The sequence below is a fragment of the Salvelinus namaycush genome, chromosome 40, assembly GCF_016432855.1.
Source record: "Salvelinus namaycush isolate Seneca chromosome 40, SaNama_1.0, whole genome shotgun sequence".
NCBI lineage: Eukaryota > Metazoa > Chordata > Actinopteri > Salmoniformes > Salmonidae > Salvelinus > Salvelinus namaycush.
Genome location: NC_052346.1, coordinates 4,869,732 through 4,888,395, shown reverse-complemented (window position 1 = coordinate 4,888,395; position 18,664 = coordinate 4,869,732). Strand labels below are relative to the sequence as shown.

Below are 18,664 nucleotides of genomic sequence, written 5' to 3'. Positions count from 1 at the left end.
ACACTCCAACACACATACACACACATACAATTTGTTTTGGTATTTGTGACCAACAGATGCATATCTGTATTCCCAGTCATATGAAATCCATAGATTAAGGTCTAATGAATTTGTTTCAATTGACAGATTTCCTTAATGAACTGTAACTCAGTAAAATCTTAGAAACACACACACGTGCACACGTACACACACACAATAGTTATGGTGCTTTTAAGACAGCTGGGAACTCGGGGGAAAAAACGAGGTCAAATCATGAACGCAGCATTACTCTCGTTGACTTTGTGCCGGATGTCGTCATCTTCTAAGGGACATACAGGAAATGAAAAAGGCCCCAATTCTATACAAGCAGAAATGTACAGCTCTGATAACAACACAAGTGATATTGTTCACTTTCAAATGGAGGACTAATGTTGACACTCGGAATCCATGGAGGCCCATGAAGAAAAGCCAATAATCTACACTATGGAAAACAAGCCGATTGTGACATGTTAGTTAACCTTTGAGTTGTCTCGTTAACGTTAGCAATGTTAGCTTGCTTGGCTAGCTAGCTTGCTAGCTACAGTATACCTCAGTGGTTGCTGTGCTGTGTGAATCTGATTGACACCTCAACCAATGCAGTGGCCGCTGCAGATATTCTATTTTGTCTAACCGGCATGCTAGCCAGCTACTGTATATCGTTTGTAAAGATTGTTTCAGAAGTCCTACATTGGCAATTTTTAAAAGGACATCGCTTTCTAGGCTAGTTAGTAGCTAACTAGCCAACAAAATAGTATATTCCTCATGCAGCATCTCGGCATCCCCTTGCTGTCTTCTTTTACATAGTCGACTCGTGCTGTTTTAGCTAGCTAGTTAACAAGCTACTAATCAAACGAGGCCTGGATGAGAATACCTACAAGTAGTACACTGCGCACTGTTCAAGTTTGAGGACTGTCAATGTATCAACGACAAGAACTAGACAAGACCCTGACAGGGCGTTATTTCAAAAACATTATCTAGCTAGCTAGTGTAGTTCGCTATGATCTCAAAACAAAAATAGTACTGTTACGTTGCCTCTGTTGCAAACTCAGACTGTTTGCTCTGGTTGACGTAGCCTAAGGCGTGCAGTGAGACATAGCTAGATGGCTAGCTAATAAAATGGAACGAAACAAATGAGTCACAGATCTCATTGAGCCCTAAAAAATGAATAAGATGCTGGTTGGAAGCACAGTGGTTGAACTATTTTTGCCTATCTGCTCTCTCTCCCTTTCTCTCTTCTTCTCTACTCTGTCTCAACCCCCGACACACAGGTGCTGGCGACCAGAGCCTGTTCACTTCTCTCTACACCTCTCTGGCACAGCAGTTACCCAGGGAGCCCATGGAGTGGAGGAGGTGAGCTATTGGGATGTTTGCACTTCGCTATCAGACGTGTGTGTGTGCACGCTTGCGCAACTGTGTGGTTTGTGCAAAGTTGTGGATGTGTGTGTGTAAGTGTTTGAGCGTGTGTGCCTGACTGTGTTTAAAGTTCCTTTGTTTTCAATGCCAATGTCTCCTCGTCTGAAGGTCCTACGGACGCGCACCAAAGATGATTCACCTCGAGGCCAACTTTGTTCAGTTCAAAGAGGAGCTACTTCCTAAGGATGGAAACAGAGCCCTGCTCACCTTTCCCTTCCTGCATATATACTGGACAGACTGTTGTGTGAGTAGTCACTATTTGATGTAGTAGGGACATATTGGACAGACCGGCATTGTTGTTGGTATCATAACATTCAACACCGTATTATGATTCACAAGGAAAACTCCAATAGCCGTGTGTGTGTGTGTTTGTCTCATATGGGTGTGTTAATGCTATTTTTATTTCTAAATCTCAACATGTAAAGCGCGCCTCCTATTCGCCATTCTGCTGCATAGGCTATAGCCTGCCTACCATTGACTATCAGCGCATCACCCATCACTATGCAATGGGAGCTTCAGACAGTATAATTGTTTTAAACCTGAACGTTTTACTTTACTTCAAATAATGAGGCATGTCTTACCTTGCTTCAAAGTAGCCTTGCGAACATCCTTCCATAGAAACGTGGAGGCAATTCTTTTTATATAGACTTCCTCATGCCCTTAAGCAGCATTTCTCTCCTGTTCTATTGGTTTTCATATCAACTTTCTTTCGTTGTCCATAAGCCAAAGGCACAATCCTAGTCGTATTAGCAAGCCGTCATAGTATTTGCTATTAGATTCCCCCTCTTTCTAAGTTTCCTCTGTCATATGGAGCATTAGGTGCGCTGTTTTGAACTGTGTTTTCCGCTAATTGCATTTTGGCAAATGTTTGAAAATGACGTTTTTATTAGCTGCTTCATTACAGGAATTGCATGTTCAATAAGAGGCCTTTTGAGTGTAAGATGAAGGGCTTGCTATTGTTGCAATGTTTCCATTAGGTACAATGTTTCCATTAAGCTCTTAGTGAAAAATTGCCAGTCCTTGTATGCATGCATCGTATCAGAGAGGAAGAGGCGTAGCGAGAGGATTCACTCTATCCAAAATCTGTCCAAAATAAGTCCAATTTGTTTCTATGGGCTTATTTTGGGCCTAAGCTTGTCGCCTGCCTTCCCGCTTTGGGATGACTCCCATTTGTTAGGGCGGAAACAAGGATCTTGTCATTATATACAGGTCTCTGATAGTATTTTCTGTTGGGCACGTCATTTTACTGTTTGGAAAATGTTTTACCGTCTGTTGACCGGTTAATGAGGTTTGCATCCCTAGCATGGAATCTATAAGGTGTCGAAGCGTTCCACAGGGATGCTGGCCCATGTTGACTCCAATGCTTCCCACACACAGGATATAGTTAAGCGTGAAAAACCCAGTAGTGTTGCAGTTCTTGACACAAACCGGTGCGCCTGGCACCTACTGCCATAACCCGTTCAAAGGAACTTAAATATTTTGTCTTGCCCATTCACCCTCTGAATGGCACACACACACAATCCACGTGTCAATTGTCTCACGGCCTTAAACATCCTTCTTTAACCTGTCTCCTCCCCTTCATCTACACTGATTGAAGTGGATTTCACAAGTGATATCAATAAGGGATCATAGCTTTCACCTGGTCAGTCTGTCATGGAAAGAGCAGGTGTTTTTAATGTTTTGTGTACTGTGTTTGTGTGTGTGTGTGTGTCTCAGGACACCGAGATGTACAAGGCGTCGGTGAAGGATGACATGCTGCGGTGGCAGAGCACCCTGCGGCTGCACGGCTCGGTGGACTGGCTCATCGTGGTGGTGGAGAGCGAAGCCAAGAAGAAGAACAAGACCAACATCCTGCCGCGCACCTCCATCGTAGACAAGATCCGCAACGACTTCTGCAACAAGCAGAGCGACAGGTCGGCAACATCACCACTCTCATCTCTTGTTATAACAGAATCTGAGCTCTTTTGTCTGCCAGTCTTTTGATCCAATCCTGTTGAGTAACACACCAGATTCATCTTAACAAGGACCTGAGCAACTCATTTAGTAGAATCAGATGTGCTAGATGAGGGATGGGCCTAAAAGCCTGCAGGAGTGTGGCTCTCCAGGAGGAGACTTGGGGACTTTTCACTCTAACACCCCCCCCCCCCAACACTCTCTTTCTCTCTCCCCTCCCCGTGATTCAGGTGTGTGGTTTTGTCGGACCCTCTGAAGGAGTCGTCTCGGTCCCAGGATTCGTGGAGCTCCTTCCTGACCAAGCTGCGCACCTTGCTGCTCATGTCCTTCACCAAGAACCTGGGCCGCTTCGAGGACGACATGCGCACGCTCCGCGAGAAACGCACCGAGCCCGGCTGGAGCTTCTGCGACTACTTCATGGTGCAGGTGGGTCACTCCCACCACCTGTCAGTCATCCACGCTCTACTACAGGGGAAGCAGTTGTAACCTATTTAACCAACGGGGGTGTGTGTGTTGTGCAGGAGGAGTTGGCCTTTGTGTTTGAGATGCTGCAGCAGTTTGAGGATGCCCTGGTCCAGTACGACGAGCTGGACGCTCTCTTCACTCAGTATGTCCTCAACTTTGGGGCTGGAGGTACAGTGGCATTGTTTACTACCCCTGCCGTGGCGCTACAGTGCGCCCAATTTAATTGCATATGCGCCTAAATATTTAGCTGTCTGACCTGGATTCTTTATTTAGCGGCACCAGTATGCTTAGAAAAATTAAGGATTCCACCTGTATTACCCCCAAAATGTTTCATTGTGCTTCAAAATGTATTTGTGTACGCCTACATTTTTCAACTTAGGTGCACACGTGCTCCTTGTAAAAAAAGGTCAGCGTAGAGCTTATTCTTGTGTCTATGTCTGTTGTCTTTTTCTATGTTGTGTCTACGTCTGTCTGTTGTGTCTACGTCTGTCTGTTGTGTCTACGTCTTTCAGACGGGGCCAACTGGCTGGGCTCGTTCTGTGCCCCGGTGAAGCGCTGGAGCGGGCTGCTCCTGCGGCGGCCCATCGACATGGAGAAGCGCGAGCTGATCCAGCGCGGCGAAGCCAGCCTGCTGGACCTGCGCAGCTACTTGTTCTCCCGCCAGTGTACCCTGCTCATCTTCCTCCAGAGGCCCTGGGAGGTCACCCAGCGAGCCCTGGAGCTGCTGCACAATTGTGTCCAGGAGCTGCGCCTGCTCGAGGTACAGTGTGTTTTTTGAGTACTGTATTGCAGTCAGACTGGGCCGAACTTCTGACATACAAATAACCTTCGATCCCAATTTACTACTCATTATGTGATGAAGATGAACTATTCTGCAGTGCACCTCATCTTGCTCAAACTGATCCCCATCGAACACTCTGATTCTGGACACGGACTCTCCAGTGTTTCCCCTACCATTGTTGCCTCCCGCCAAAAAGAGTTTGGCTTCCTCTATTGGTGTGATATATTGGTTTGGTTTGTGCATGAGCTGTGTGTCTGTGTGTGACACGGGTGGAGAAGGTGCTTCTGGTGTCCATGGTGTGACATTTTTGAATGTTTTGAAGACCTTTTCAAATTTGATTTGTGGATAATAAAAAAAACAGTATATAAAATGTAAATCTAGTGATCCTCATTCTGTGTAGGTGTATGTGGTCCAGGGGGCGTTGGACTGCTGGGTGTTCCTCAGCTGTCTGGAAGTGCTCCACAGGATCGAGGGCTGCTGCGACCGTGCCCAGCTAGAGGCCAACTGCTCCCACACTGTCGGCCTGTGGACCTACGCCACAGAGAAGGTGGCCTACCTACCTACCTGCATATACAGTGCATTTGGAAAGTATTCAGACCCTTTGACTTTTTCCACATTTTGTTACAGTAGTCTTATTCAAAAATATATTAAATTGTTTGTTTTTTTCATCATTCTACACAATACCCCATAATGACGAAGCAAAAACAGGTTTTTAGAAATTTTTGCAAATGTATAAAATAAAAATGGAAATATCATAGTTATATACACAGTACCAGTCAAAAGTTTGGACACATCTACTCATTCAAGAGTTTCTTTATTTTTACTTTTCTACATTGTAGAATGTTAGTGAAGACATCAAAACTATGAAATAACACATAGAATCATGTAGTAACCAAAAAAGTGTTAAATAAATCAAAATATATTTGAGATTCTTCAAAGCAGACACCCTTTGCCTTGATGACAACTTTGCACACTCTTGGCATTCTCTCAACCAGCTTCACCTGGAATGCTTTTCCAACAGTCTTGAAGGAGTTCCCACAAATGCTGAGCACTTGTTGGCTGCTTTTCCTTCACTCTGCAGTCCAACTCATCCAAAACCATCTCAATTAGGTTGAGGTCAGGTGATTGTGGAGGCCAGGTCATCTGATGCAGCACTCCATCACTCTCCTTGGTCAAATAGCACTTACACAGCCTGGAGGTGTGTTATGGGTCATTGTTCTGTTGAAAAACAAACAAGAGTCCCACTAAGCGCAAACCAGATGGGATGGCATATCGCTGCAGAATGCTGTGGTAGCCATGCTGGTTAAGTGTGCCTTGAATTCTAAATAAATCACAGACAGTGTCACCAGCAAAGCACCCCAACACCATCACACCTCCTCCATGCTTCACGGTGGGAACCACACATGTGGAGATCATCAGTTCACCTACTCTGCGTCTCATAAAGACACTGCGATTGGAACCAAAAATCTCAAATTTGGATTCATCAGACCAAAGGATGGATTTCCACTGGTCTAAGGTCCATTGCACGTGTTTCTTGGCCCAAGCAAGTCTTCATATCTTAAAGTAATGATGGACTATCATTTCTCTTTGCTTATTTGAGCAGAACGACAGATTTTTACCTTGTCAGCTTGGGGATTCTATCCAGCAACCTTTCGGTTACTGGCCCAACGCTCTAACCACTAGGCTACCTGCCGCCTCATGAAGCTGGTTGAGAGAATGCCAAGAGTGCAAAGCTGTCATCACGGCAAAGGTTGGCTGCTTTGAAGAATCTCAAATATAAAATGTTTTGATTTGTTTAACACTCTTTCGTTTACTACATGATTCCATATGTGTTATGTAATGGTTGTCGTCTTCACTATTATTCTACAATGTAGAAAATATTAAAAAATAAAGAAAAACCCTTGAATGAGTAGGTGTGTCCAAACGTTTGACTGGTACTGTAAGTATTCAGAGTTCAGACCCTTTACTCAGTACTTTGTTGAACACCTTTGGCAGCGATTTACAGCATCAAGTCTTCTTGGGTAGGACACTACAAGCTTGGCACACCTGTATTTGGGAAGATTCTCACATTGTTCTCTGCAGATCCTCTCAAGCTCTGTCAGGTTGGATAGGGAGCGTCGCTGCACAGCTATTTTCAGGTCTCCAGAGATGTTAGATATTTATAGACAGGTGTGTGCCTTTCCAAATCATGTCCAGTCAATTGAATTTGCCATAGATGGACTCCAAGTTGTAGAAACATCTTCAGGGATGATCAATGAAAAGTGAATGCACCTGGGCTCCCGAGTGGCGCAGCGGTTTAAGGCACTGCTAGAGGTGTCACTACAGACCCTGGTTCGATTCCAGTCTGTATCACAACCGGCCGTGATAGGGCGGCACACAATTGGCCCAGCGTCGTCCGGGATAGGCCGTCATTGTAAATAATAATTTGTTCTTAACTGACTTGCCTAGTTAAATAAATACATTTCGAGTCTCATAGCAAAGGGTCTGAATACTTATGTTAATGAGGTATTTCTGTTTTTTTTTGCAATTTCTAAAAACCTGTTTTCATGATCGGGTATATTGTGTGTAGATTGATGGGGGGGGTGTAATACATTTTTAAAGTAAAGCTGTAACTTAACAATGTGAATAAAGTCAACCGGTCTGAATACTTTCTGAATGCACTGTACCTACGGCACCTCTGACCTAACACACATCACTGCTGGTACACTGTGTTAGCCCTAGGGACCTACACCATTCTGAAGTCACAAGGGGCCTGCTTTCCAAAAGTATGCTCGATGGAGAATCATTGCTAAATGCTTCTTAGTCCAAGACTAGGCTTAATCTGTGTCTGCGAAACCAAGGAGTTTTACCTGGTCAAGAAACTCTGATGATACACTTTCTGGTGATCGTCATAAGACTCCATTTCCAGCCTGTCACTGTGCGCCCCTATGTATGTTGTGATGTGTGTGTTGTTGTGTTCCCAGCTAAAGTCTCTGGGATACCTGTGTGGCCTGGTGGCTGAGAAGGTCCCCACCTCCGAGGACCTAAACCGCACCGTGGACCTTCTGGCTGGCCTGGGGGAAGAGAGACCAGAGACGGGTATTACACACACACACACTAATGCCCTAGGCTTTAGCTCAGCTGACCCAGTTCCCTCACAATAGGCCCTTGGTTGTAAAGTAGTAAGACCTGAGCATCGCATCAGAATGGATAATGTTGGTGTTATTTGATCATGGCTATGCTGTGTTGTATGCCATGTCAAAATCGCTTCGCCCCTCTGTCGCGCAGATGACTCTCTGTTTGAGGTTGAAGTGGGGTACTTTTACCGTCAACACAAACGCATCATTGTGAGGTCTTGGAAGTTCATTTGCGCTAAGGAGAAAGCTGAAATGGTCTTTAGAGAAAGTCTGAGTGCGTCTCCTGTGTTCTCTCTTACAGTCAACAGCCTGCAGAGCCCTTACAAAAAACTCAATGAGGCCTTATCGTCTGTGGAGGCGTTTGAAAAACACTATCTGGTAAATGCCATGTTGATTTAGTGGATAATGGTGTAGCCAGTAACAGTAGTCCTTGATAAGAGCCTTGATTCTGCTTCATAATGTGTGTGTGTGTGTGTGTGTGCGGGGGACACTCCCTAGACAGAGTGCCTCTGTTTATAGTCTTGGTATCTAGTTCATTGGGCCCCATTGCCCTCCAGGCCCAGTCTCTTTAGGCACTGGGGCAGAAAGCCATCACAGAGCTAAACATTCTTATTTCGTGAATGCGGTCTTTGTCCTCTGATGATCTTTCTCTCTCTCTTTCTTTTCAGGAGCTGTCTCATGCTGCTATGGAGATGTACAGAGCCATAGGCAGGATGCGCTCAGCCCGGCTCATTGGGAAGAGTCTAGCTGAGTTTTACATGTAAGCCTTTCTTTCTCCTATCCTTTTTGTGTTCTCTCTGCCCTCTCCATCTCCTGAATGGTGTTTCCAAAGATGAAGGTTGCTGGGAAAATGATTAGCCCCAGTCAGCTAAACGTGCTAACGACTAATGAATGAAAGAGTGTAGGGTTCCTCTAATTGATTGATGCTAAATGAATAAAAATGGTGTTAACTGTGTGTGGTTTGTGTGCGTAGGAAGAAAGGTGACCCGGAACGAGCAGAGGGCTTCCTTGATGACTCTCTGAGGTCCTACGTGGCAGAGGGGTGGAGCCTGCAGGTGACTCATACCAGGAAGCAGATGGCCGAGTGTCAGAAGCTCCTGCAGCAGACTGAAGAGTATCCTCCAAAAAATGCAGCGTTCAAAACAACTGGGAACTCAGAAATCTCCGAGTTCAGTGCTTTCAAGACAACTGGGAACTCTGGGGGGAACAACTCTGAATTCCAACTCGGGAACTCGAGCCTCTTTCTAGAGCTCTGACTTTCTGACTTGAAGATCACTGACTTCGTGATTTGACCTCGTATTTTTCAGAGTTCCCAGCTGTCTTGAACACACCTGACAGAGGAGGAGAGGAAGCACTTCTGCCAGGAGATCCTTCTCTTTGCAGCGGGAAACAAAAACAAGTGTTTGTCATTGGACAAGTTCAGGTAGTCCCTCCCTGTTTTTCTATTTTCTTCCGTTTGGTGCCTAATGAATACGACCCAATGTCAATCAGTCTCAATGGGCGCATTCGACATTGCAACGGATTTTAAAGGCGAGTTGAGACTGACTACAACTACTCAATGTTATTTGTAGGTCAGTCAGCCACAATTTACCCATAATACATCACGGTTTAGATGCTCTCGACACGGACAATGTCTTCGTTGGTGTACAGTCGTGGCCAAACGAGTGACACATATTAATTTCCACAAAGTTTGCTGCTTCAGTGTCTTTAGATATTTTTTTCAGATGTTACATATGGAATACTGAAGTATAATTACAAGCATTTCATAACGGGTCAAAGGCTTTTATTGACAATTACATGAAGTTGATGCAAAGAGTCAATATTTGCAGTGTTGACCCTTCTTTTTCAAGACCTCTGCAATCCGCCCTGGCATGCTGTCAATTAACTTCTGGGCCACATCCTGACTGATGGCAGGCCATTCTTGCATAATCAATGTTTGGAGTTTGTTAGAATTTGTGGGTTTTTGCTTGTCCACCCGCCTCTTGAGGATTGACCACAAGTTCTCAATGGGATTAAGGTCTTGGGAGTTTCCTGGCCATGGACCCAAAATATCTATGTTTTGTTCCCCGAGCCACTTAGTTATCACTTTTGCCTTATGGCAAGGTGCTCCATCATGCTGGAAAAGGTATTGTTCGTCGTCAAACTATTCCTGGATGGTTGGCAGAAGTTGCTCTTGGAGGATGTTGTTGGTACCATTCTTTATTCATGGCTGTGTTCTTAGGCAAAATTGTGAGTGAGCCCACTCCCTTGGCTGAGAAGCAACCCCACACATGAATGGTCTCAGGATGCTTTACTGTTGGCATGACACAGGACTGATGGTAGCACTCACCTTGTCTTCTCCGGACAAGCTTTTTTCCGGATGCCCCAAACAATCGGAAAGGGGATTCAGAGAGAATGACTTTACCTCAGTCCTCAGCAGTCCAATCCCTGTACCTTTTGTAGAATATCAGTCTGTCCCTGATGTTTTTCCTGGAGAGAAGTGGCTTCTTTGCTGCCCTTCTTGACACCAGACCATCCTCCAAAAGTCTTCGCCTAACTGTGCGTGCAGATGCACTCACACCTGCCTGCTGTCATTCCTGAGCAAGCTCTGTACTGCTGGTGCCCCGATCCCGCAGCTGAATCAACTTTAGCGCTTGCTCGACTTTCTTGGGCGCCCTGAAGCCTTCTTCACAGCAATTGAACCGCAATCCTTGAAGTTCTTGATGATCCGATAAATGGTTGATTTAGGTGCAATCTTACTCGCAGCAATATCCTTACCTGTGAAGCCCTTTTTGTGCAAAGCAATGATGACGGCACGTGTTTCCTTGCAGGTAACCATGGTTGACAGAGAAAGAACAATGATTCCAAGCACCACCCTCCTTTTGAAGCTTCCAGTCTGTTATTCGAACTCAATCAGCATGACAGAGTGATCTCCAGCCTTGTCCTCGTCAACACTCACACCTGTGTTAACGAGAGAATTACTGACATGATGTCAGCCTTTCCTTTTGTGGCAGGGCTGAAATGCAGTGGAAATGTTTTTTGGGGAGTCAGTTCATTTGCATGGCAAAGAGGGACTTTTCAATTTATCTGATCACTCTTTATAACATTCTGGAGTATATGCAAATTGCCATCATACAAACTGAGGCAGCAGCCTTTGAAAATGAATATTTGTGTCATTCTCAAAACTTTTGGCCACGACTGTACATTCAATATGAGCCAGGGTCATGTTCAATAGGGCCAACCGTAACAACTATTTTACAATGGAAAACGAGAACATGGGACTCCTTTTGGACAGATAGTACCTCCCTGATTCATACCGTTTCAAAGCATTATTTTTTTTTCTTTTCGATTTCATGTCTACTGAACACAACCCAGTTTTCTGTGCTCTCACTTGTTTGAGAGGTCGTCTGTTAAAATGAGTGGGTGGACTAAAGATTTCCATCATGGGTAGCTAGGTGAATGACCTCAAAGGAAGGTTGGCTACTATTTCACCCCCATCTAATCCGCATGCTAGGTAGGGAACCCTTTCTGAAGCCTATCTCTTCTTTCACTCTCCCATTGCATTGAAATAGCCAGGTGTCAGTCAAGATACAATCTTCTAGTTCAGGTTTCCTTGACTCACTGTGCCAGCTACCTGCAGACCAGTGCCTTGCTAGCGGGCGATGCCAACCTGACAGAGGAGGAGAGGAAGCACTTCTGCCAGGAGATCCTTACCTTCGCCAGCCAGCCCCCGGCACCCTCAGGTGAGCACACACACACACACGCACACTGCGTACACTCGAGACATGGCAGGAACAGTCAAAGCTGTTTGTTCTTGTCTACCTGCATCAATGAGTTGAAAGCTTCTAATTGCACAATGGAAAATCCAAGGATCCTTGTCTGGTTTGTCTCAACTTCTGAGAGAATTGCCAAATAAACTGGTCAAACATGTAAATAGTGGCTATTTTTTTTGTCCCAAGACTGATAATCATTCGCCTGGTCCTCAGATCTGTTTGTGCTTTTGTCTGCTCCATTGTCATTGTCAAGCCTGACAATTGCATAAGGAGTTGGCAAGAGAACAGAACGACTGGCACCCAGGCGAGACCAACATAACTCTGACTTCACAATGTTGCCATGTAATGCATTGCCCTCTTTCATCCCCCTCTTCCTTCTCTCGTCTCTCCAGACCAGACTGTGGCTCTGAGCATGGCGGCATTCGCCCAGCTGCGCCAGATGCAGTTCAGCCCGCCTGGCGCCGTGGTGCACGTGGGTGCCGCCCTGCAGCTGGAGCTGCGTATACGCTGCCTGATGCCTGTGGCTGTGCAGGTGGAGCAGCTGGCTGCCACTCTCCACTTCAGCCTGGAGCAGGGCGGGGCGAGGGGCCGTGCGGGCAGCGCCCAGAGGAGGACTGGCCATGGACCACAAGGCCAGGGGGACGGGGTGGTCCTGTTCCCCCAGGGAAGCCCCGGAGCCGGGATGGGCGCTTCGCTACCCCCCGCCCTGGAGCTTTACGAAATGCAGGACCGCAGCCCGTCGGACAGCTCGCTCAACTCCACGGGAGTGGTGTGTAAGAACATGCACCTGCTGCTGCGGCGCCACGACAGCTCAGCCTCCCTAGACACGCCCACCGCCGGGGCCCTCCCGGCAGCGGTCGCCGTGGATGACGGGGCCCAGATGTTGAGGGCACGCGACATAACGCTGCAGCCCGGCGACAACAGCATCTTGTTCACGGCCCCGGTACGTTTTCTTTCAGCCTCCTATAACGTCATCAACAGTCATGTCTCGAGTCCAAGTCCACCCCATGACTCATTTTCAATTTGTCTAAAGAAATCTGTAATCTCCTTGCCTCCTCTCCATTAAAACAGAATGGGGAACGCTGTCGATTTAGAGGTCAAGTGTCACTTTATCTCTCCTTGTCGCTCTCTCTTTTTCTCTTCCCCCCTCTCTCCACTCTCGCTCTTTTCTCTCTAGACTGGAGAGCCGGGCTCGTACACGTTACGTCAGCTGTGCGGGAGCGTGGGGAGAGTCCAGTTTGTCCAGTCTCACATCTACCCTGTGGTGCAGTACGAGGTCTACTCCCAGGAGCCTCAGCTCACCATCGAGCCCCTCTCAGGTCCGTCTGTCTGGCCCTCTGTCCCTGTCTTTAGCCACAAACAGTGAATGCTAATCGCTGCCTGTTGATATGTGGTTGGACCAGGTCATCCTTGTATTTTTACATGTGTAACAGTGTGTGTCTGTGTTTTCCCTCCAGACAACCTGTTGGCAGGCATTCCCCAGAAGGTGAAGTTCACCATAGCAACAGGCCACTACAGTGTGAAGAAGGGTGACGCGTTGCAGCTTAGCAATACAGACTCCATGCCCATCCTCCACTCTAGCTGCTGCTCTGCTACCGTCCTGTCCAGCACGGGAGGTCAGCCTTCCTTCCATCCACTCTGGGTCAGAGGTCAAGGGTCAGAGAGGTTAAAGGGATAGTTCATCCAAATTGTTACATTGCAAGTAGTCTATAGACGAGGAGAGACTGCAATCCAGTCGCTACCTCCAATCACTAATATTAGCCCAGGCAGGTCTGGGGGTTACCATGGAGATCAGTGACCCTCGGGTCCATAGGGGGAGACTCCTTTAGCGTTCCATGCTGACTGCCTTTCCCTACTTCTGCTGCTGCTAACTCTTTTCTGTTCTCTCTCTCTCTCGCACCCATCTCTTTGCAGAGCGCATGGGGGAGAGTGCTCTTTCCATCCAGTCATCGGAGAAGGTGACCAGCATCTCCCTGCCCCCCACCCCTCCCTACCACACCCTGGAGTTCCAGCTGGAGGTGCTGTGCCACATCCCCCCCACGCCCCTCAAGCCCGACATCGAGCGTCTCACCAACGGCGAGGTCCGCCACCGGCCCAAGAGCCACAGCCACGCAGACAGTGGCATGATCAACATCGACCAAAAGGTTTGAAGACCGTTTGTCCTCCTAGCCTATAGAGTTAACCCCAGGACCACCTTTATATCATTTACTAGGGTCATGTTCATTAGGCACCCAACGGAAGACAACAGACTGAAACGGAGGGACTACCTGGATTTGTCCAATGGGTATTCCGCCTCAATGTTTGAAAGTGTTTTGTTACACTGTGGCCTAATGAACATGACCATGCCTATCCTATGTTTACAGCCCTGTGTGTTCTCTTTCTGTCTCCATAGGTCTCCATCGACTGTCCTTGGTCCATCTACTCCACTCTCATAGCCCTAACCTTCTATGTCCCTTTCAAAGCCAAGCACTCAATACTCTCTGCTGGGAAAAGGTAGGTCACACACACACTCCATCTGCTTTTACTGTACGGGGGACATTTTTGTCACGCACAGTCACAGATGTGTGCAAAAAAGTACAGCACGATTTAATTTCAACCTTTTATTTATTTCCTGAGTGAAGGCATTGGGTAATATACCTTCTCGTCTACAGGATTTTAAATGCAGAAAAAGTGTCTATTCAATGACATGTCTGCTCATTCAGTAAGGAATCTGTGGTGACGTTGAGAATCTAAATATTGATCTGACTCCTGACTGGTCACACAGGAAGTACATACAGGTGTGTCTCCAGAACGTGTCCGACACAAACTTCCAGCTGGCAGACCCGGTCCTCACAGAGCGCCAGCCCACAGTGTCGATGGAGCTGCTCTCACTCAATGTTAAAACACAACAGGTGAGTAACTGACCGTACACACACACTTCATCTCTCTCTCACACATTTCTCTCATCTGTTCTGATCCTCTTTGTCTCAGCCGGTGTGCAGTCAGCAGTCAGTGTTCTGCCTGTGGGAGATGCGTTGGGCCAAACCCCTCCCGCTGTGCCTGCAGTGTGCGTTCTCCGCCAGCTTCGCGCCCGTCTCCGCCTCGGACGCACACACAGCCTTCAAACCCTACTGCTACGAGTTCCAGCTGGACCGGGTCTCTGTGAGTATACACAAGACCCAGCTCTGGGTCCCGTCATAAGACACCACATGGAGGGGAAACACATTTTTGTTTTCCGTTGCAAAACGAATGAACACAACCCTGTTCTCATCACAAACAAACGTGGTTCTGGGCTTGAACGTCGCTCGATGTTGCTAACCCTCCTCCCCAGACCCTTTACAGCTTGAAGGCCGAGATCTTGCCGCCGTCCGGCGACCAGCACTGTCGCACCGGCGCCCTCTGTGGCCTCGAGGTGTCCATCACACGGCAGGCGGAGCCCAGCGAGACTGAAGGGGAGGAGGAGGAGTCTACAGAAATAGAGGGCCTGAGGACCACCAAGCTCATGTATGAAGGTAGGACACGGGAAGGTGTGTGTGTCCATGTCCGATACTTATCTGACTACCCTGGTGTGTGTTGTCTGCAGTGGTGGACAACAGCAGTAACTGGGCGGTGTGTGGCAAGAGCTCGGGGGTGGTGTCCATGCCCGTGGCTGCCAGTGCCACACACAAGGTTCAGATGGAGGTCATGCCCCTGTTCGCCGGTCACCTGCCCTTCCCCAACATCAAAGTGTTCAAGTACCTGCCCCACAATGCCGTCCCAGCCATTCAGCCCGACACAGGTATGTAACCCACAGCTGCAGAACGGTCCTTAAGCTCAGTCCGTAGGCATGTCTCCCATTACTTAACAAAATGGTAGTCTATATTTTGTGCCATCTTTGTCAACCTCTTACATGCTGTTTAGATTATTTGCTTATAGGCATTATTACAGCACGTGTTGTGCTCACACACACTCAGTCACACTCATCTCTCTCTCTCTCTCTGACTGCTCACAGACAGCTGCTTAGAGAACGACACCATATCCCTGCTGGACAAAGGACTAGACGACCAGGGCGACACGGCCAGCATCCGCAGCCGGGGCAGCGTCCACTCAGTGGGCAGCGGGGAGCAGCAGAGGGGTCTGCCCATGCCCCGCCTGGAGCCCTTCACTCCGGGACAGGTGTTCTATTGGAGCCAGGGGCGGCAGGTGCTGGTGCTGCCCGTTACTGACGACCACGTGATGGAGGTTAACGTCACATGACCCCTGTGGGCCGCTGCTGCACCCCACCACGCCCCCACCACGCCTGGACCTCTGTGGTTTGGTTCCTGGCTGTGGTTCTGGAACCGGGAGGTGGCCTGGCGGCAGGGAACTGACACTGACTCTCCTCTCAGGACTCATTGCTGGCCGCCAACTGGCCCTGCTCCTGTTCTGGCCTGAGTTCCATCTGCTGTATTTTTATCTTGTCAGTCTTTTTCATATGAAAATAGCCCTCTCTCCCCCCACTGTCAGAGAAGAGGGTTTGGTGCACCTGTAAAACTAGCTCTCTTATTGGTTCTTGCTCCGTGGACACAGTAAACCGCTTAACTGTTCTGCGTAGACTCCCCCTCCTACGCACCTGTGATCGGCTTGCTGGTTCCACTGATCGTCAACACGACCTTCTGTACGGGGCACACTAACGTGTGTTTGGACAGGGGTGCTTCGTTTTGTGTTTTGTATTGGTTGGTGTGTGTCTCTGTCTATGCATGACATGGCAAGTTGTGATGGATGAAGGGAAAGAGCGGGCCCAGTTAATCGTGTGTGTGAGCAATATCTACTCCACTTTTCCTCTTCACTCACTCACTCCCAGCCCCTTGCCCCCAAACCCTGCTGTATCCTCTTTCCTTTGCTGTAGTCATAGCGCCACCCTCTGGCCACTGTACAAACTGTTCAATAAGTACATATTATTCCAGAGAAATCACAGTACTGACTGTGTGCAAAGGCTGCACCAAAAACACGTTGTCTCGGAGGAATATGTTAGAGAGAAAATATAAGTTTTGTTTTCGAGCAGGTGTGAGACGTGCGAACGAACACTTGCTTTTTGGCTTTGTTCGGGTTTTAGGGTTCACTGAAATTCACTTATTCAAGTATCGGTGGAATCTGAGAACAATGGGATGAAATTGTACTTGGTTGTTTTCGGAGACTTTTTTTTTTGTCTGAAAGTGACCGTCTGTTCGAAGTGTTACCATCATGTGTTCTGTCTGACTTTGTGGATTACTTGAATGCTGAGCAGGTAAATTCTATGTTTAGTAAATGTGGTGTCTGACTTTTCTTCTTTTTTTTCCTCAGACATTCGCTGTTGCTATGGTAACTGTCAGGAAAAGCACTTTCTTATCATAGCACAATTCTTTAACGAAAACAATTTAGAAGGAGGGGAAATTCGCTTGTGTAAATGCGATGTTCATTCGTTTATTGACCTCTATTTTTGTACTGTGTCGCCGGACAAGTTCTGGTTGTTGCTCTGTGTCGGTTGGTGCGATTGGTTGGTATCTACTGGAGGCCTATGAGGGCTTTGGGCCTGAGGCCTAAGCACACCCTGTAGCACACCCCTTCAGCTATACTGTCCTGTATTCCTCCACCTCTGGGCTTGAATCTAGCATAATCCCACAAACAAAGTAGTGCTCACCGCCAGGACGAAAGGCAGAAGACTTGTTCCCTCTATCTCGCCATCTTAATGCAAGAGAACCCCTCCCACTCAGATTCCACCTACAAAACTTAGTGGCAAAAAAAAAAGTATGTGAACCCTTTGGAATTACCTGGATTTCTGCTTAAATTGGTCATCAAATTTGATCTGATCTTCATCTAAGTCACAACAATAGACAAATCCAGTCTGCTTAAACTAATAACACAAACAATTATACGTTGTCATGTCTTTATTGAACACACCGTGTAAACATTCACAGTGCAGGGTGGGAAAAGTATGTGAACCCTTGGATTTAATAACTGGTTGACCCTCCTTTGGCAGCTATAACCTCAACCAAACGTTTTCTGTAGTTGCAGATCAGACCTGCACAACGGTCAGGAGAAATGTTGGACCATTCCTGTTTACAATACTGTTTCAGTTCAGCAATATTATTGGGATGCCTGGTGTGAACTGCTCTCTTGAGGTCATGCCACAGAATCTCAATCGGGTTGAGGTCAGGACTCTGAAAGGGCCACTCCAGAAGGTGTATTTTCTTCTGTTGAAGCCATTCTGTTGATGATTTACTTCTGTGTTATGGGTCGTTGTCCTGTTGCATCACCCAACTTCTTTTGAGCTTCAATTAGCGGACAGATAGCCTTACATTCTCCTGCAAAATGTCTTGATAAACTTGGGAATTAATTTTTCTGTCTGATGGCAAGCTGTCCAGGCCCTGAGGCAGCAAAGCAGCCCCAAACCATGATGCTCCCTCCACCAGACTTTACAGTTGGGATGAGGTTTTGATGTTGGTGTGCTGTGCCTTTTTTTTCATCCAGTGTTGTGTTCCTTCCAAACAACTCAACTGAAGTTTAATCTGTCCACAGAATATTTTGCCAGTTCCGCTGTGGAACATCCAGGTGCTCTTTTGCAAACTTCAGACGTGCAGCAATGTTTTTTTTGGACGGCAGTGGCTTCTTCTGTGGTGTCCTCCCATGACCACCATTCTTGTTTAGTTTTTTTACATGTCGTAGACTTGTCAACAGAGCTGTTAGCATGTTCCAGAGATTTCTGTAAGTCTTTAGCTGAGACTCTAGGATTCTTCTTAACCTCACTGAGCATTCTGCGATGTGCTCTTGCAGTCATCTTTGCAGGACGGCCACTCCTAGGGAGAGTAGCAACAGTGCTGAACTTTCTCCATTTATAGACTATTTGTCTTACCGTGGACTGATGAACATCAAGGCTTTTAGAGAGACTTTTGTAACCCTTTCCAGCTTTATGCAAGTCAACAATTCTTAATCTTAGGTCTTCTGAGATCTCCTTTGTTCGAGGCATGGTTCACATCAGGCAATGCTTCTTGTGAATAGCAAACTCAAATTTTGTGAGTTTTTTTTTTATAGGGCAAGGCAGCTCTAACCAACATCTCCAATCTCGTCTCATTGATTGTACTCCAGGTTAGCTGACTCCAATTAGCTTTTGGAGAAGTCATTAGCCTAGGGGGTCACATACTTTTTCCATCCTACACTGTGAATGTTTAAATGATGTATTCAATATAGAC

At 47.0% G+C, this 18,664-nt stretch overlaps 1 protein-coding gene across 1 annotated transcript; it reads left to right on the top strand.

The window, feature by feature from the left end:
- The first annotated feature begins 320 nt into the window (after positions 1–320).
- On the top strand, positions 321–17,312 carry LOC120033415 (trafficking protein particle complex subunit 10-like). Its single transcript, XM_038979769.1, has 23 exons — positions 321–487; positions 1,287–1,368; positions 1,540–1,675; positions 3,148–3,344; positions 3,615–3,810; positions 3,906–4,017; positions 4,362–4,609; positions 5,031–5,177; positions 7,594–7,708; positions 8,048–8,124; positions 8,415–8,506; positions 8,720–8,860; positions 11,356–11,468; positions 11,891–12,441; positions 12,676–12,817; positions 12,956–13,114; positions 13,413–13,642; positions 13,891–13,991; positions 14,263–14,389; positions 14,469–14,639; positions 14,809–14,989; positions 15,061–15,255; positions 15,469–17,312. The coding sequence occupies exons 1-23, from the start codon at positions 427–429 to the stop codon at positions 15,711–15,713; spliced, it is 3,819 nt and encodes a 1,272-aa protein (XP_038835697.1). The 5' UTR covers positions 321–426; the 3' UTR covers positions 15,714–17,312.
- Positions 17,313–18,664: the final 1,352 nt, after the last annotated feature.

Coding starts and splice junctions, on each gene's coding strand:
- LOC120033415 (XM_038979769.1), top strand. CDS start 427: ATGGAGGCCCATGAAGAAAAGCCAATAATCTACACTATGGAAAACAAG. Junction 4,018..4,361: donor CCTCAACTTTGGGGCTGGAG/GTACAGTGGCAT, acceptor TACGTCTTTCAG/ACGGGGCCAACTGGCTGGGC. Junction 13,992..14,262: donor ATACTCTCTGCTGGGAAAAG/GTAGGTCACACA, acceptor CTGGTCACACAG/GAAGTACATACAGGTGTGTC.